The following is a 19,734-nucleotide window of genomic DNA, read 5'->3' as shown; positions in this document are numbered from 1 at the left end:
GGCTGAAAAAGGGTCCCACTCCGGCCCTGCCTGATGCAGACATAAACAAGAATATGTTGATCTAATCTTTATTATATTAAGGAGCAGAATTTAAATTTAAAGCACTTCTGTTTTTTTAGTACAAAAGGTTTCGTCTAATATTTTCCTCCAAATGAGTCATAAAAAAACTATGAATAATAAAAAAAACCAGATTAATTCACTACCGATTTAATTACAGAAGCAATTTTGATTAAATTTAGTTATTTAGATCAAATATTTACATTTTAAGAAAGACTTCCAACTAGGAATGATACAATATACCAGACTTAGTAAAATAGTGCTTATTTGTTTAATAAAGTTTTAAAGAATTTGCCATTAATGTCCTGATTTGACTAACACAACATTAATATAAACAGTAGCAGAGTTTCAGCCAATCAGGATTTTTCCCTCCAGATGGAGAGTGATGTCTGTCTACAAAACAAAACAGTGTTTAGACCATCAGTGTTGATCCATTCAGCTTTTGTACTTCATTCATTGTAGAACAGAGGACTAAGTGTGGGAACTCAGAAGATCTCTCAACTCACCCTGACTGACAAAGAGGAGACACAAGAAACATCTGCTACATCTGGGGGTCTAGGAGTGATATCCTAATTTTTGAAATTCAAGTCATAGTAAATATTTTAATTAAAATAATCTTTAACCCTTAAAATTATAACACCAAAAAGGAATTTTTACTACCATCAAAAATACAATTGTTTTTAACCTAAATATTATGTCATTTACATTTCTGATCAACACCCTAATGTATTAATCAACAATGTGGTTTAATAATAAAAAATAACTAAATAAAATACACACACTTAAATGACATTTGTTAGTAATTTTAGCTGCATTTTAAGCTACACCTACCAAAGTATTTAATTAGCTTTTATTAGAGGTCAGCATGCGTCACCCCCTAAAGGACAGAAAAACCTCTGAGGGGCTTTTCTCAGGATCTGTTTAAAAGAGAAATTAGCACGTGAATAGACACACTTCTATTGTTTCCTCCTCTTCTTTTCTGAGTGAAGTGTGGGAAAGCTCAGGAGGGAAAAGTCACAAGTCTCTTGTCATTAAAATCCCAAACTCTAGAGTTACTGATATTTTGGACACACTTATGGATATAATGATGAACTTTACCACATGGTTTTGTTGCCATCATTACCTAATGCCTGGGTAATGTAAGAGACTGTGGGACTAGACTATTGAAATGTGTACTGAGCAAAACAAAAATCACTTCTATAAAGAGCTCTGGATAAGAGTTTCTGCCCAAAGCTGTCAATGTAACTGTAATGTAGACAAGCACAAATAGATAAAAGTGATGCAGCTGAGTTGAAAATGTAAAAGAGTTCTTATAATAACAGTAAAATCTATCTGGAAATTTAGATGTAGAACCTTAGGAAAGTCAGACTGTACGTGTAAGAATGAGACACAATTTATACACAGAACTTAAAAATACCTTAAAAATAACTATGTACTCTGTCAGTGACATTGAAGTAAACATCAGATGCCAGATCTGTGTTACTTACAGGGTCAACACTTTCCCAGATTCAAACAGTGCTCTGAGCTCCCCTCCATTATCCAAACCCACCCACCTGCTCTCCTGGCACATGGACATTGTCCCCTCCTGGGAAGTCACTGAGCATGTGGCATCCCTACATCCCTTATTGTCTCTGCAGGCTCTGCTATTGGCTCACAACTGTGAGAACCTCCAACAAGCCCAGGACTCACCCATTCATATGGAGATTTGGGAGTATAAATAGAGGAGATGCAGTCGCAACAAACCAGATTCACTCTACACAGAGATCTACAACACAGAGACCCAACCATGGTACCAGCCATCACTTCATCAATGAACCTCTCACATCAGCACCAACCTTTAAAAAAGAAGGTAAATTAAGATCCTGCTACATTTTAATGTCTAATCTAACTTTAAATGCTTTTTATTTAATGCATTTTATACATGAAAAACTAAACATCTTGTCTTTGTTTTGTGCAGCTTAGGAAGCCAATGGTGGAAAAGATGCGCAGAGATCGTATCAACAGCAGCATTGATCAGCTGAAGTCTCTCTTGGCTCCACAATTTCTCAACCAGCAGCCTGATTCCAGGATGGAGAAAGGAGACATCCTAGAAATGACAGTCAGCTTCATGAAACAACACCAGCAACAGTCTGCATTGTCCACCAGCTCAGCAGCTGTCCATCAAGGCTTCTCCAGATGTGTTCATGAGCTTGTCCACTTCCTGTCCAAAGAAGAGGTGAACAAACAAAACACAGAGAGTCACAGAAAACTGCTGCAGCACTTCCAGAATCTGAACAAGAGGGAAAGTGCTGTAGTTCAGCTGAGCTCTGAAGACCAGCAGATCTTTAGTAAAGAGGAGAGTTTATCCAAGAACGCCCTCTGGAGACCCTGGTAAAGGGAAGATCTGTCTCAAAGCGGGAAAGTCACGTATCATTGTGAATGGACTTTACAAGTGTTTGCTCAACTTTTGCAGGAGCCGAAGTTTAATTCAGTTGTTTTTATTGTAATTCAACAGTTTATTGTTGTATTCTGGCAATAGACTTATATCTTTCTGTTTTAAGAAAGAAACTTTACACAGTCGTGATTCTAGTAGAATCCATCAAACTCAAGATCAACAATCTTGATGCATGTCTATGCTAGATATTAACTATTTCTGTTTTAGGAAAAACTCTATGTTCTCTATGGAGAATATTTTATTATGTTTAATGTAATTGGCTGCATGTCGGTCGTTTATTACTTTTGTATAAACTTTTCATTATTGAAAAAGTTCCAGGAATATTTTGACCAATTTTGGTCTAATAATAGACATTTACTATGTAATATACATTATATACCCTCTGTGAGGGGCTTCAGAATTTCATACTTATGTTTTATGTTTCTTAGGAACACCACGATATATTCATTCTTTATCAATATGATAAATGTTAAAAAGCTTATATTTCTTAAGTTTAAGAAGTCTGAATTCTTTATACCTTGATCAAGGATTTTATTTTACCTATAATAGGTATTTTCACTTAAAATACATATTGTTTTTGGCAATATTTGTTCAAACAGTTAATGCTTTACTGTCGAAATTGGTTTTGTTTGTAATGAGTCGATTAACATGTTGAAAATGTTTATTTGTCTTTTGTAAAGACTTAATATTGTGGAGACTTTGCTCTGTTAGGAGCTTTGTGTCTTGAAGAATTCTTCAAGTAAATGTTGTGATATGTTATCACCTGTTTTATTGTGCTTGAGGAAACTATAAATGTTTTCAGCACAAAGTTACACTGAAAATAAAAACACAAATATATATCTAAAGTACATCTCTTGTCTCATTATTTTGTTTAATGAAACCAAAATACAGAACTAATTAAACAGTAAACGATGTTTCACTTACAGAAGCTTTAACTGACACTTTAATATTAAAACTTTCTGAGAAACTTCAATCACGGAACTGTTAAGTTTATCTTTTACTAAATATTTTAAAACACAGCCAGTGACAACATAATGACAACAACACAAACTTCTGATATTCAAAACTTCTTCTAGATTCATAACAAATTATAAATGAAAAGCACACTAAAAATTCACTAACCTAAAAGATAAACTTTTTGAAAGATAAACTGTCACAATTTATAATTTTGTATAAACGTTCGAAGAACATTCTCATTGAGCATACACTGTATCAGTAATAACCAGACTTTTTAATTGTCGGAACATTTTAACAATATTAAGTCCATCTTGCATAAAGTTCAGTATTTACTTCATACATTTTCAACAACTTTCAAACATACTTGTGAAGAAGTCTGTGTGGAAGCTGCTTATTCACAGAATCATTAGCATGTGAATGAACACACTTCTATTGTCCAGCACCCAGTCTAAATGGCTAAAGCGTGGAAAGCAGAATCACATTTCTTAGTGTTATCATGCCAAACCCTGCTGACTTTTACAGAACTTAATGTGCAAACATTTCTCCTGATAGGTCACCTGATGCAGACATAAAGAAGAATATGTTGATCTAATCTTTATTATGTTAAGGAGCAGAATTTAGATTTAGATTAAAGCAATACTGATTATTTAGTATGAAATATATCATCTAGTATTTTTTCCAAAATCAGTCATAAGACAACTATGAATAATAAAACAAAGCAGATAAATTCACTACCAATTTAATTACATAAGCAATTTTTATTGAAAAAAGTCATTTTGAATCAAATAATTAGACCTTAAGAAAGATTTCCAACAAAATACAGAATTTGTGACTCAGTAAAATTGTGCTGTTTCGTTAAAAAAAAAAGTTTTAAAGAATTTGCCATCAGGGTCCCAGTTTGACTAACACAACATCAATATAAACAGTAGCAGAGTTTCAGCCAATCAGGATTTTTCCCTCCAGATGGAGAGTGATGTCTGTCTACAAAACAAAACAGTGTTTAGACCGTCAGTGTTGATCCATTCAGCTTTTGTACGTCATTCATTGTAGAACAGAGGACTAAGTGTGGGAACTCAGAAGATCTCTCAACTCACCCTGACTGACAAAGAGGAGACACAAGAAACATCTGCTTCATCTGGGGGTCTAGGAGTGATATCCTAATTTGTTTTTAATTTGAGTCATAGTAAATATGTTAGTAATATAAAATGTATATATATATATATAAACAATCTATGCTCAAATTATGTTATTTATTGGAGAAGTGTTAAAAACAGCTAGTGTTATATGTCATGTCTTCAGGTTATGTGAAGAGTTGGATAAATGTACGTGAGGACACGTGTGATTATGTATTAAAGCTAAATGAAAAATCATACTGACAGAAAATATTAAAGTACAGAAAATTTTACATGACCTTTAGTAATTTAAAGTACAACACGTAAAGGAGATTTGTTAGTCATTTTAATCTGCTTTTTAAGATACACCTACCAAAGTATTTAATTAGCTTTTATTAGAGGTTAGCATGCGTCACCCCCTAAATGACAGAAAAACCTCTGAGGGGCTTTTCTCAGGATCTGTTTAAAAGAGAAATTAGCACGTGAATAGACACACTTCTATTGTTTCCTCCTCTTCTTTTCAGAGCAAAGTGTGGGAAAGCTCAGGAGGGAAAAGTCACAAGTCTATAGTCATTAATAGCAGTTACTGATATTTTGGACATGCACAGTGGAGTCGGCACACTTATGGACATTATGATGAACTTTACCACATGGTTTTGTTGCCATCATCACCTAAGGACTGGGTAATGTAAGAGACTGGGGAACTAGACTGTTTACTGAGCAAAACAAAAATCAGTTCTATAAAGAGCTCTGGATTAAAGTGTCTCCTAAAAGATGTCAACTGTAATGTAGACAAACACAAAGAAAATAAATACATTTATAAATACTTTAATTATAATACAGCTAAATAGACAAGGTGGGTGAGTTGTTGTTATAACAATAACGATCTATCTGGAAATTTGAATGACCAATGAACTTTAATAAACCACAATTTGATGATTTTTTTTAACCATGTAGAACCAAACTGTACCTGTCAGAATATAAGATACGATTTCTAATCAAAGAACTTAAAATTGAACCATAGTCATCCATAGATAAGAAATAAATCATATATAGTAAAAGTCAAAGTACATGTTCTTTTTTAAATTATATCTTCAGTATCAGTACCAATGTGTATCTTTAAAATAACCGTGTACTCTGTCAGTGACAATGACTTAAACATCAGATGCCAGATCTGTGTTATTTACAGGGTCAACACTTTCCCAGATTCAAACAGTGCTCTGAGCTCCCCTCCATTATCCAAACCCACCCACCTGCTCTCCTGGCACATGGACATTGTCCCCTCCTGGAAAGTCACTGAGCATGTGGCATCCCTACATCCCTTATTGTCTCTGCAGGCTCTGCTATTGGCTCACAACTGTGAGAACCTCCAACAAGCCCAGGACTCACCCACTCATATGGAGATTTGGGAGTATAAATAGAGGAGATGCAGTCGCAACAAACCAGATTCACTCTACACAGAGATCTACAACACAGAGACCCAACCATGGTACCAGCCATCACTTCATCAATGAACCTCTCACATCAGCACCAACCTTTAAAAAACAAGGTAAATTAAGATCCTGCTACATTTTAATGTCTAATCTAACTTTAAATGCTTTTTATTTAATGCATTTTATACATGAAAAACTAAACATCTTGTCTTTGTTTTGTGCAGCTTAGGAAGCCAATGGTGGAAAAGATGCGCAGAGATCATATCAACAGCAGCATTGATCAGCTGAAGTCTCTCTTGGCTCCACAATTTCTCAACCAGCAGCCTGATTCCAGGTTGGAGAAAGCAGACATCCTAGAAATGACAGTCAGCTTCATGAAACAACACCAACAACAGTCTGCATTGTCCACCAGCTCAGCAGCTGTCCATCAAGGCTTCTCCAGATGTGTTCATGAGCTTGTCCACTTCCTGTCCAAAGAAGAGGTGAACAAACAAAACACAGAGAGTCACAGAAAACTGCTGCAGCACTTCCAGAATCTGAACAAGAGGGAAAGTGCTGTGGTTCAGCTGAGCTCTGAAGACCAGCAGATCTTTAGTAAAGAGGAGAGTTTATCCAAGAACGCCCTCTGGAGACCCTGGTGAAGGGAAGATCTGTCTCAAAGCGGGAAAGTCACGTATCATTGTGAATGGACTTTACAAGTGTTTGCTCAACTTTTGCAGGAGCCGAAGTTTAATTCAGTTGTTTTTATTGTAATTCAACAGTTTATTGTTGTATTCTGGCAATAGACTTATATCTTTCTGTTTTAAGAAAGAAACTTTACACAGTCGTGATTCTAGTAGAATCCATCAAACTCAAGATCAACAATCTTGATGCATGTCTATGCTAGATATTAACTATTTCTGTTTTAGGAAAAACTCTATGTTCTCTATGGAGAATATTTTATTATGTTTAATGTAATTGGCTGCATGTCGGTCGTATATTACTGTTGTATAAACTTTTCATTATTGAAAAAGTTCCAGGAATATTTTGACCAATTTTGGTCTAATAATAGACATTTACTATGTAATATACATTATATACCCTCTGTGAGGGGCTTCAGAATTTCATACTTATGTTTTATGTTTCTTAGGAACACCACGATATATTCATTCTTTATCAATATGATAAATGTTAAAAAGCTTATATTTCTTAAGTTTAAGAAGTCTGAATTCTTTATACCTTGATCAAGGATTTTATTTTACCTATAATAGGTATTTTCACTTAAAATACATATTGTTTTTGGCAATGTTTGTTCAAACAGTTAATGCTTTACTGTCGAAATTGGTTTTGTTTGTAATGAGTCGATTAACATGTTGAAAATGTTTATGTGTCTTTTGTAAAGACTTAATATTGTGGAGACTTTGCTCTGTTAGGAGCTTTGTGTCTTGAAGAATTCTTCAAGTAAATGTTGTGATATGTTATCACCTGTTTTATTGTGCTTGAGGAAACTATAAATGTTTCCAGCACAAAGTTACACTGAAAATAAAAACACAAATATATATCTAAAGTACATCTCTTGTCTCATTATTTTGTTTAATGAAACCAAAATACAGAACTAATTAAACAGTAAACGATGTTTCACTTACAGAAGCTTTAACTGACACTTTAATATTAAAACTTTCTGAGAAACTTCAATCATGGAACTGTTAAGTTTATCTTTTACTAAATATTTTAAAACACAGCCAGTGACAACATAATGACAACAACACAAACTTCTGATATTCAAAACTTCTTCTAGATTTATAACAAATTATAAATTAAAAGCACACTAAGAATTCACTAACCTAAAAGATAAACTTTTTGAAAGATAAACTGTCACAATTTATAATTTTGTATAAACGTTCGAAGAACATTCTCATTGAGCATACACTGTATCAGTAATAACCAGACTTTTTAATTGTCGGAACATTTTAACAATATTAAGTCCATCTTACATAAAGTTCAGTATTTACTTCATACATTATCAACAACTTTCAAACATACTTGTGAAGAAGTCTGTGTGGAAGCTGCTTATTCACAGAATCATTAGCATGTGAATGAACACACTTCTATTGTCCAGCACCCAGTCTAAATGGCTAAAGCGTGGAAAGCAGAATCACATTTCTTAGTGTTATCATCCCAAACCCTGCTGACTTTTACAGAACTTAATGTGCAAACATTTCTCCTGATAGGTCACCTGATGCAGACATAAAGAAGAATATGTTGATCTAATCTTTATTATGTTAAGGAGCAGAATTTAGATTTAGATTAAAGCAATACTAATTATTTAGTATGAAATATATCATCTAGTATTTTTTCCAAAATCAGTCATAAGACAACTATGAATAATAAAACAAAGCAGATAAATTCACTACCAATTTAATTACATAAGCAATTTTTATTGAAAAAAGTCATTTTGAATCAAATAATTAGACCTTAAGAAAGATTTCCAACAAAATACAGAATTTGTGACTCAGTAAAATTGTGCTGTTTCGTTAAAAAAAAAAGTTTTAAAGAATTTGCCATCAGGGTCCCAGTTTGACTAACACAACATCAATATAAACAGTAGCAGAGTTTCAGCCAATCAGGATTTTTCCCTCCAGATGGAGAGTGATGTCTGTCTACAAAACAAAACAGTGTTTAGACCGTCAGTGTTGATCCATTCAGCTTTTGTACGTCATTCATTGTAGAACAGAGGACTAAGTGTGGGAACTCAGAAGATCTCTCAACTCACCCTGACTGACAAAGAGGAGACACAAGAAACATCTGCTTCATCTGGGGGTCTAGGAGTGATATCCTAATTTGTTTTTAATTTGAGTCATAGTAAATATGTTAGTAATATAAAATGTATATATATATATATAAACAATCTATGCTCAAATTATGTTATTTATTGGAGAAGTGTTAAAAACAGCTAGTGTTATATGTCATGTCTTCAGGTTATGTGAAGAGTTGGATAAATGTACGTGAGGACACGTGTGATTATGTATTAAAGCTAAATGAAAAATCATACTGACAGAAAATATTAAAGTACAGAAAATTTTACATGACCTTTAGTAATTTAAAGTACAACCACACGTAAAGGAGATTTGTTAGTAATTTTAATCTGCTTTTTAAGATACACCTACCAAAGTATTTAATTAGCTTTTATTAGAGGTTAGCATGCGTCACCCCCTAAATGACAGAAAAACCTCTGAGGGGCTTTTCTCAGGATCTGTTTAAAAGAGAAATTAGCACGTGAATAGACACACTTCTATTGTTTCCTCCTCTTCTTTTCAGAGCAAAGTGTGGGAAAGCTCAGGAGGGAAAAGTCACAAGTCTATAGTCATTAATAGCAGTTACTGATATTTTGGACATGCACAGTGGAGTCGGCACACTTATGGACATTATGATGAACTTTACCACATGGTTTTGTTGCCATCATCACTTAAGGACTGGGTAATGTAAGAGACTGGGGAACTAGACTGTTTACTGAGCAAAACAAAAATCAGTTCTATAAAGAGCTCTGGATTAAAGTGTCTCCTAAAAGATGTCAACTGTAATGTAGACAAACACAAAGAAAATAAATACATTTATAAATACTTTAATTATAATACAGCTAAATAGACAAGGTGGATGAGTTGTTGTTATAACAATAACGATCTATCTGGAAATTTGAATGACCAATGAACTTTAATAAACCACAATTTGATGATTTTTTTGAACCATGTAGAACCAAACTGTACCTGTCAGAATATAAGATACGATTTCTAATCAAAGAACTTAAAATTGAACCATAGTCATCCATAGATAAGAAATAAATCATATATAGTAAAAGTCAAAGTACATGTTCCTTTTTAAATTATATCTTCAGTATCAGTACCAATGTGTATCTTTAAAATAACCGTGTACTCTGTCAGTGACAATGACTTAAACATCAGATGCCAGATCTGTGTTATTTACAGGGTCAACACTTTCCCAGATTCAAACAGTGCTCTGAGCTCCCCTCCATTATCCAAACCCACCCACCTGCTCTCCTGGCACATGGACATTGTCCCCTCCTGGAAAGTCACTGAGCATGTGGCATCCCTACATCCCTTATTGTCTCTGCAGGCTCTGCTATTGGCTCACAACTGTGAGAACCTCCAACAAGCCCAGGACTCACCCATTCATATGGAGATTTGGGAGTATAAATAGAGGAGATGCAGTCGCAACAAACCAGATTCACTCTACACAGAGATCTACAACACAGAGACCCAACCATGGTACCAGCCATCACTTCATCAATGAACCTCTCACATCAGCACCAACCTTTAAAAAACAAGGTAAATTAAGATCCTGCTACATTTTAATGTCTAATCTAACTTTAAATGCTTTTTATTTAATGCATTTTATACATGAAAAACTAAACATCTTGTCTTTGTTTTGTGCAGCTTAGGAAGCCAATGGTGGAAAAGATGCGCAGAGATCATATCAACAGCAGCATTGATCAGCTGAAGTCTCTCTTGGCTCCACAATTTCTCAACCAGCAGCCTGATTCCAGGTTGGAGAAAGCAGACATCCTAGAAATGACAGTCAGCTTCATGAAACAACACCAGCAACAGTCTGCATTGTCCACCAGCTCAGCAGCTGTCCATCAAGGCTTCTCCAGATGTGTTCATGAGCTTGTCCACTTCCTGTCCAAAGAAGAGGTGAACAAACAAAACACAGAGAGTCACAGAAAACTGCTGCAGCACTTCCAGAATCTGAACAAGAGGGAAAGTGCTGTGGTTCAGCTGAGCTCTGAAGACCAGCAGATCTTTAGTAAAGAGGAGAGTTTATCCAAGAACGCCCTCTGGAGACCCTGGTAAAGGGAAGATCTGTCTCAAAGCGGGAAAGTCACGTATCATTGTGAATGGACTTTACAAGTGTTTGCTCAACTTTTGCAGGAGCCGAAGTTTAATTCAGTTGTTTTTATTGTAATTCAACAGTTTATTGTTGTATTCTGGCAATAGACTTATATCTTTCTGTTTTAAGAAAGAAACTTTACACAGTCGTGATTCTAGTAGAATCCATCAAACTCAAGATCAACAATCTTGATGCATGTCTATGCTAGATATTAACTATTTCTGTTTTAGGAAAAACTCTATGTTCTCTATGGAGAATATTTTATTATGTTTAATGTAATTGGCTGCATGTCGGTCGTATATTACTGTTGTATAAACTTTTCATTATTGAAAAAGTTCCAGGAATATTTTGACCAATTTTGGTCTAATAATAGACATTTACTATGTAATATACATTATATACCCTCTGTGAGGGGCTTCAGAATTTCATACTTATGTTTCTTAGGAACACCACGATATATTCATTCTTTATCAATATGATAAATGTTAAAAAGCTTATATTTCTTAAGTTTAAGAAGTCTGAATTCTTTATACCTTGATCAAGGATTTTATTTTACCTATAATAGGTATTTTCACTTAAAATACATATTGTTTTTGGCAATATTTGTTCAAACAGTTAATGCTTTACTGTCGAAATTGGTTTTGTTTGTAATGAGTCGATTAACATGTTGAAAATGTTTATTTGTCTTTTGTAAAGACTTAATATTGTGGAGACTTTGCTCTGTTAGGAGCTTTGTGTCTTGAAGAATTCTTCAAGTAAATGTTGTGATATGTTATCACCTGTTTTATTGTGCTTGAGGAAACTATAAATGTTTCCAGCACAAAGTTACACTGAAAATAAAAACACAAATATATATCTAAAGTACATCTCTTGTCTCATTATTTTGTTTAATGAAACCAAAATACAGAACTAATTAAACAGTAAACGATGTTTCACTTACAGAAGCTTTAACTGACACTTTAATATTAAAACTTTCTGAGAAACTTCAATCACGGAACTGTTAAGTTTATCTTTTACTAAATATTTTAAAACACAGCCAGTGACAACATAATGACAACAACACAAACTTCTGATATTCAAAACTTCTTCTAGATTTATAACAAATTATAAATTAAAAGCACACTAAGAATTCACTAACCTAAAAGATAAACTTTTTGAAAGATAAACTGTCACAATTTATAATTTTGTATAAACGTTCGAAGAACATTCTCATTGAGCATACACTGTATCAGTAATAACCAGACTTTTTAATTGTCAGAACATTTTAACAATATTAAGTCCATCTTACATAAAGTTCAGTATTTACTTCATACATTATCAACAACTTTCAAACATACTTGTGAAGAAGTCTGTGTGGAAGCTGCTTATTCACAGAATCATTAGCATGTGAATGAACACACTTCTATTGTCCAGCACCCAGTCTAAATGGCTAAAGCGTGGAAAGCAGAATCACATTTCTTAGTGTTATCATCCCAAACCCTGCTGACTTTTACAGAACTTAATGTGCAAACATTTCTCCTGATAGGTCACCTGATGCAGACATAAAGAAGAATATGTTGATCTAATCTTTATTATGTTAAGGAGCAGAATTTAGATTTAGATTAAAGCAATACTAATTATTTAGTATGAAATATATCATCTAGTATTTTTTCCAAAATCAGTCATAAGACAACTATGAATAATAAAACAAAGCAGATAAATTCACTACCAATTTAATTACATAAGCAATTTTTATTGAAAAAAGTCATTTTGAATCAAATAATTAGACCTTAAGAAAGATTTCCAACAAAATACAGAATTTGTGACTCAGTAAAATTGTGCTGTTTCGTTAAAAAAAAAAGTTTTAAAGAATTTGCCATCAGGGTCCCAGTTTGACTAACACAACATCAATATAAACAGTAGCAGAGTTTCAGCCAATCAGGATTTTTCCCTCCAGATGGAGAGTGATGTCTGTCTACAAAACAAAACAGTGTTTAGACCGTCAGTGTTGATCCATTCAGCTTTTGTACGTCATTCATTGTAGAACAGAGGACTAAGTGTGGGAACTCAGAAGATCTCTCAACTCACCCTGACTGACAAAGAGTAACAAGAAACATCTGCTTCATCTGGGGGTCTAGGAGTGATATCCTAATTTGTTTTTAATTTGAGTCATAGTAAATATGTTAGTAATATAAAATGTATATATATATATATAAACAATCTATGCTCAAATTATGTTATTTATTGGAGAAGTGTTAAAAACAGCTAGTGTTATATGTCATGTCTTCAGGTTATGTGAAGAGTTGGATAAATGTACGTGAGGACACGTGTGATTATGTATTAAAGCTAAATGAAAAATCATACTGACAGAAAATATTAAAGTACAGAAAATTTTACATGACCTTTAGTAATTTAAAGTACAACCACACGTAAAGGAGATTTGTTAGTAATTTTAATCTGCTTTTTAAGATACACCTACCAAAGTATTTAATTAGCTTTTATTAGAGGTTAGCATGCGTCACCCCCTAAATGACAGAAAAACCTCTGAGGGGCTTTTCTCAGGATCTGTTTAAAAGAGAAATTAGCACGTGAATAGACACACTTCTATTGTTTCCTCCTCTTCTTTTCAGAGCAAAGTGTGGGAAAGCTCAGGAGGGAAAAGTCACAAGTCTATAGTCATTAATAGCAGTTACTGATATTTTGGACATGCACAGTGGAGTCGGCACACTTATGGACATTATGATGAACTTTACCACATGGTTTTGTTGCCATCATCACTTAAGGACTGGGTAATGTAAGAGACTGGGGAACTAGACTGTTTACTGAGCAAAACAAAAATCAGTTCTATAAAGAGCTCTGGATTAAAGTGTCTCCTAAAAGATGTCAACTGTAATGTAGACAAACACAAAGAAAATAAATACATTTATAAATACTTTAATTATAATACAGCTAAATAGACAAGGTGGATGAGTTGTTGTTATAACAATAACGATCTATCTGGAAATTTGAATGACCAATGAACTTTAATAAACCACAATTTGATGATTTTTTTGAACCATGTAGAACCAAACTGTACCTGTCAGAATATAAGATACGATTTCTAATCAAAGAACTTAAAATTGAACCATAGTCATCCATAGATAAGAAATAAATCATATATAGTAAAAGTCAAAGTACATGTTCCTTTTTAAATTATATCTTCAGTATCAGTACCAATGTGTATCTTTAAAATAACCGTGTACTCTGTCAGTGACAATGACTTAAACATCAGATGCCAGATCTGTGTTATTTACAGGGTCAACACTTTCCCAGATTCAAACAGTGCTCTGAGCTCCCCTCCATTATCCAAACCCACCCACCTGCTCTCCTGGCACATGGACATTGTCCCCTCCTGGAAAGTCACTGAGCATGTGGCATCCCTACATCCCTTATTGTCTCTGCAGGCTCTGCTATTGGCTCACAACTGTGAGAACCTCCAACAAGCCCAGGACTCACCCATTCATATGGAGATTTGGGAGTATAAATAGAGGAGATGCAGTCGCAACAAACCAGATTCACTCTACACAGAGATCTACAACACAGAGACCCAACCATGGTACCAGCCATCACTTCATCAATGAACCTCTCACATCAGCACCAACCTTTAAAAAACAAGGTAAATTAAGATCCTGCTACATTTTAATGTCTAATCTAACTTTAAATGCTTTTTATTTAATGCATTTTATACATGAAAAACTAAACATCTTGTCTTTGTTTTGTGCAGCTTAGGAAGCCAATGGTGGAAAAGATGCGCAGAGATCATATCAACAGCAGCATTGATCAGCTGAAGTCTCTCTTGGCTCCACAATTTCTCAACCAGCAGCCTGATTCCAGGTTGGAGAAAGCAGACATCCTAGAAATGACAGTCAGCTTCATGAAACAACACCAGCAACAGTCTGCATTGTCCACCAGCTCAGCAGCTGTCCATCAAGGCTTCTCCAGATGTGTTCATGAGCTTGTCCACTTCCTGTCCAAAGAAGAGGTGAACAAACAAAACACAGAGAGTCACAGAAAACTGCTGCAGCACTTCCAGAATCTGAACAAGAGGGAAAGTGCTGTGGTTCAGCTGAGCTCTGAAGACCAGCAGATCTTTAGTAAAGAGGAGAGTTTATCCAAGAACGCCCTCTGGAGACCCTGGTAAAGGGAAGATCTGTCTCAAAGCGGGAAAGTCACGTATCATTGTGAATGGACTTTACAAGTGTTTGCTCAACTTTTGCAGGAGCCGAAGTTTAATTCAGTTGTTTTTATTGTAATTCAACAGTTTATTGTTGTATTCTGGCAATAGACTTATATCTTTCTGTTTTAAGAAAGAAACTTTACACAGTCGTGATTCTAGTAGAATCCATCAAACTCAAGATCAACAATCTTGATGCATGTCTATGTTAGATATGAACTATTTCTGTTTTAGGAATAACTTTATGTTCTCTATGGAGAATATTTTATTATGTTTAATGTAATTGGCTGCATGTCAGTCGTATTTGACTTTTATATAAACTTTTCATTATTAAAAAAGTTCCAAGAATATTTTGACCAATTTTGGTCTAATAATAGACATTTACTATAATATACATTATATACCCTCTGTGAGGGGCTTCATAATTTCATACTTATGTTTTATTAAGAACACCATGCTATATTCATTCTTTATCAATATGGTAAATGTTAAAAAGCTTATATTTCTTAAGTTTAAGAAGTCTGAATTCTTTATACCTTAATCAAGGTTTTTTTTTTTAAACCTATAATAGGTAATTGTTACTTGAAATACATATTGTTTTTGTCAATATTTGTTCTGACTGAAATGTTTTATTTTCAGTTAATCTGGAATGTGTTTTGTTCGTAATGAGTCGATTTTCATGTTGAAAATGTTTATTTGACTTTTGTAAAGACTTAATATTGTGGAGACTTTGCTCTGTTAGGAGCTTTGTGTCTTGAAGAATTCTTCAAGTAAATGTTGTGATATGTTATCACCTGTTTTATTGTGCTTGAGGAAACTATATAAATGTTTTCAGCACAAAGTTGCACTAAAAATAAAAAAAAAGAAACTGCAAGAATAATTTATCTCATGGAATTTATTTAATTATATAAACCAGATGAACAATACAGAATGTATTTCTATTAAATCAAGCTAACTAGAACCTTAGAATTTCAACATTCAAAAACTGTAGCCACAGGACTATGGGCTTGATTTACAAGCAGTAACATTATGTCAACAATGTTTGATTTCAGTTTCAATATAGCTTTTTGCATTTAATCTAAATAATGGCAACATCTTTAATTATAAAAACATGAGCAATTTGCACAGGATCACTTATTTATTGATTATTTACTGATTTTTAGAACCTAATTTATTTTAACTTTTACATTTGCAAAATTTTTTTACTGTAGTGACTAAATTCTTTTTAGAAATGTATATATGAAAAAAATACATGATTTTTGTTAAGAAGTACAGAGTTAAAATACATTATATGTGTAAGTTAAATAAGTTGTGCCTTAATATTTGTTTTCCTCCACATTTTTTTGCACAGTGAACTATACTGTGTCCAAAGCCACAATATTTAATAGTTTACAGTATATATGTATATTTTCATTGGAAGTTTATTTCGGAAATCTTTGGTTCTGTGTTAATCTAATGACAAATAATGACCAATTTGACCCTAGGGAATTTGCCTCCAGGATAGACATAAAGACATCATTAGCACATGAATGGACACATGTCTTTTGTTCATTTTAAATCTCCAAAAGCAAAGGAGTGTGGGAAACGTCAGGAATACAGACTCACAGACTAGAGTCTTAAAATTACAGCAGATCTTATTTTGTTCCAATACACAAACATATAAACACAGAATTTGCTTTCTGAATATTTATTATTTAACCTGTAAGTAAACCGTCCTTTTACTGTAGAAATGGTAACAACACTGTGACTGGTACAGTTACTGTAACAGCTCTATAATCGTCCATTAAAAAGACTGCACCTGTCTCAGTATTTTACTGACAAATGCAGTCAGATCTTCTGGTTTGTTACTGTAAAAATGTGTGTACAGCACACTTACCTGTACCTAATAATAACAGAATACTAACAGCAATAATAATTCATCATTAAAAATAAAAAGAAATACTAGATAGATTCTATTTCCTATTTAATATTTATATAAGTAATTATATAAAAGAAGTAAGTACAACAGGTTATGTTAGTGATACACAGCTCATGGGTTCTATTCTAAATGTAAATGTACAAAATAAGCTTTGATAAATGACATCTAGATAGATAAGTAAAAGCATCTAGAGACAAAGATTTTTCATGATTGTTTTATTTCGCAAGGTTATGATTAAGGTACAGTCAACTAACATTATGCAAATAAAGGAAACATTTATTCACTGTAAACCTCACAATGATAATAATAGGTTTACAATGGTTTTTATCTGTAGTGATAGAAGAAACTGACCTAAAACATTTTAAAATTTAAGTTCAAATTTTAACTTAATTTTAAGTTCAAACTATTAATTCAAACAGTGAATTGAAACATGCATTAATTTATACTGATATTGTCAGGTCACTCAGACTTGTTCCATTTGCAGAGGAAATAAAGTGACTGATTAAAAACAACTTATTATAAGTTACATAAATAAATTGTACATATATTTTTATACTCTTATTTCAGACCATTATTATCAATAGTTTCCAACAAAGGTAACAAAATGCATCCACCACTGCCAGGGTCTCCAGAGTGGGCTAATTTCTGAAATCTTTTCTTTGCCTAGGATCTTCTGATCTATAAAGCTGCAAAGTGGTTCAGTATTTTTCGGAGGCTTTGTCTTGTGGATGTGGAAGTAGATGACTTCATGAAAACATCTGGAGAAGAATTGATGGACAGCTGTGGAAAATGCATTCTGCCATCGTCTCTGGAAGCTTTCTGACATCTTCAGGACTTGTGCTTTCTCCAGCTTGGAGTCAGGTTGTTATTTAGAATACTCTAGAGCCAGGAGAAACTTCAGCTGCAGATCTCCACCATCATCTTTCTCAACTATACACAAAACAAAGTTAATTAATTACATTATTTTAACATATAAAAGAGATATTGTTCAAAAAACATTTAAATGGTAGAAATATATTAAAATTCATCAGGATCTTTACCTTGTTCTTTAGAGGCTAATGCTGATGAGAGACGGTCATTGCTGAAGTGATGGTGGCACCTCGAGTGTATAGTGAATCTGATTTGTTACTGGCTGCATCTCCTCTTTTTATACTCCTAAATCTCCATATGAATGACTGAGTTATGGGCTTGTTGGAGTTTCTCACAGTTTAAAGCCAATGGCAGAGCTTAGGTAAACAATGAGGAATTTAGGTCTGCCACATAATAATCCGCCAGCAAAGGACAATGTCAATGTCTCAAGGGAGGTGGAGGAGAGGATGTGTGAATCTGGGAAAGTGGGGATCTAATACGTGATGTGCAGAGTCAGTGACAGAGCACAAATTTCATTATAACTGTACAATCCAGGTATCTCACCACACACGTAAATGTATCCTCACTATTCTAGATTTTCTACTGTTTTATATAACTAGAACTGCTTTAAATGTGATTGAGCTTAGTATGATTGTTGTAAGATTAACCTAGTAGTCATGTGTTTTCTCACATCGGGTGACGTCATGTCGAGACAGATTATCTTAAAGAGGAGTCTGCTTCTTTGATATGTTGAATAATTAGGGGCCAGTGAGGTTTAGAATGCTAATGCTATAAAGAAGTGGGATTCTGTTTTCCCAAGCGTTCTCACACTTTACCCATTACATGTGGGTGCTGAACAAAAGAAGTGTGTCCATTCACATGCTAATGATTCTGTGAGTAAGCAGCTCCTGACAGGAATCTTTACAAGTGAAGTAAAATAATTAATAGCGCGTGGTAATGGTCATTAAAATGGTTTGTTTTGAGGTAAATTTGCCATTTTCTAGGTTTTTTTTTTTTTTTTCAGTCAGCTCAATTAATTTGGCACAAAAAGTGAAATAAATTTTTGTTTTGCTAAGTTGACCACTGGTGTGGATGCAAAGGGATGGGATTTGGAAAAATCAGTGATATTAATAGACTAGATATTTAAATGACAAGTAATTTGGACTTGCTGCACCAGCTACAGTACTCTGCATCTATACATACAATATATACAAACAAACACCTGTAAGCATTAGCATGTCAAAATTAAGGACTCAATAAAAAACACACAATAATGTTTAATTTCTTGGTTAAATCATAGTTTAATTATCTAAACTGTAATTCTCTCTGTTTACCATGTTTAAAACTGATTACCACAAACTTCAAATGATGATGCTGATTAGATCAGTTTACAGCAATGCATTGCATAAGTGAAACATCACATCATGGTGATTGACTTGTAGTACATTTTTCATTTCATTTTCAGATCACTCGATCCTGTTGATCCTCAATGCTGCTGTTGATGCGATCACTGCGCATCTTCTCCACCATCGGCTTCCTCAGCTGCACAACACAGACAAAAATAATTTAGTTTTCTTTATCTTTAAAGATGCATTAAGTGATTCAATATAGATGCACATACTTCCTTGTTGATCTTACAGTGACCAAGCCAAACCATGTGGTAGGATAATTATCCTATTTTAAGTGTGTCTACTATCTTGCATGTGTCCAAAATATGTAGTATTGGTGAACTTCTGGATGTTAAAGACAATAGACTGCGATTCTACTCTCCTGAGCTTTCCCACACTCAGCTTACTTTAGTAAGGATGGCGAGGGGGAGTGCTAACCATAGAAGTTTGTCTATTCACATGATAATTTTACTTTTTAATAAAGAGGACCTCTGAGAATCCTCACTTGCA

General features: G+C 33.9%; 4 protein-coding genes across 4 annotated transcripts; all 4 read left to right on the top strand.

The window, feature by feature from the left end:
• Positions 1-1,783: 1,783 nt before the first annotated feature.
• Positions 1,784-2,483, top strand: LOC134302093 (transcription factor HES-5-like). Its single transcript, XM_062987127.1, has 2 exons — positions 1,784-1,906; positions 2,015-2,483. Exons 1-2 carry the CDS (start codon positions 1,784-1,786, stop codon positions 2,429-2,431), a joined length of 540 nt encoding a protein of 179 aa, XP_062843197.1. The 3' UTR covers positions 2,432-2,483.
• A 3,503-nt stretch (positions 2,484-5,986) lies between these two features.
• On the top strand, positions 5,987-6,634 carry LOC134302094 (transcription factor HES-5-like). The gene is made up of 2 exons (XM_062987128.1): positions 5,987-6,109; positions 6,218-6,634. Exons 1-2 carry the CDS (start codon positions 5,987-5,989, stop codon positions 6,632-6,634), a joined length of 540 nt encoding a protein of 179 aa, XP_062843198.1.
• Positions 6,635-10,192: 3,558 nt separating this feature from the next.
• Positions 10,193-10,915, top strand: LOC134302091 (transcription factor HES-5-like). Its single transcript, XM_062987124.1, has 2 exons — positions 10,193-10,315; positions 10,424-10,915. Exons 1-2 carry the CDS (start codon positions 10,193-10,195, stop codon positions 10,838-10,840), a joined length of 540 nt encoding a protein of 179 aa, XP_062843194.1. The 3' UTR covers positions 10,841-10,915.
• Positions 10,916-14,388: 3,473 nt separating this feature from the next.
• Positions 14,389-15,111, top strand: LOC134302092 (transcription factor HES-5-like). The gene is made up of 2 exons (XM_062987125.1): positions 14,389-14,511; positions 14,620-15,111. Exons 1-2 carry the CDS (start codon positions 14,389-14,391, stop codon positions 15,034-15,036), a joined length of 540 nt encoding a protein of 179 aa, XP_062843195.1. The 3' UTR covers positions 15,037-15,111.
• The last annotated feature ends 4,623 nt before the right edge of the window (positions 15,112-19,734 follow it).

Source organism: Trichomycterus rosablanca, chromosome 24 (assembly GCF_030014385.1).
Source record: "Trichomycterus rosablanca isolate fTriRos1 chromosome 24, fTriRos1.hap1, whole genome shotgun sequence".
Taxonomy (NCBI): Eukaryota; Metazoa; Chordata; class Actinopteri; order Siluriformes; family Trichomycteridae; genus Trichomycterus; species Trichomycterus rosablanca.
Note: the sequence above shows the minus strand (reverse complement) of the source record. Positions and strands in the feature narration are given on the sequence as shown.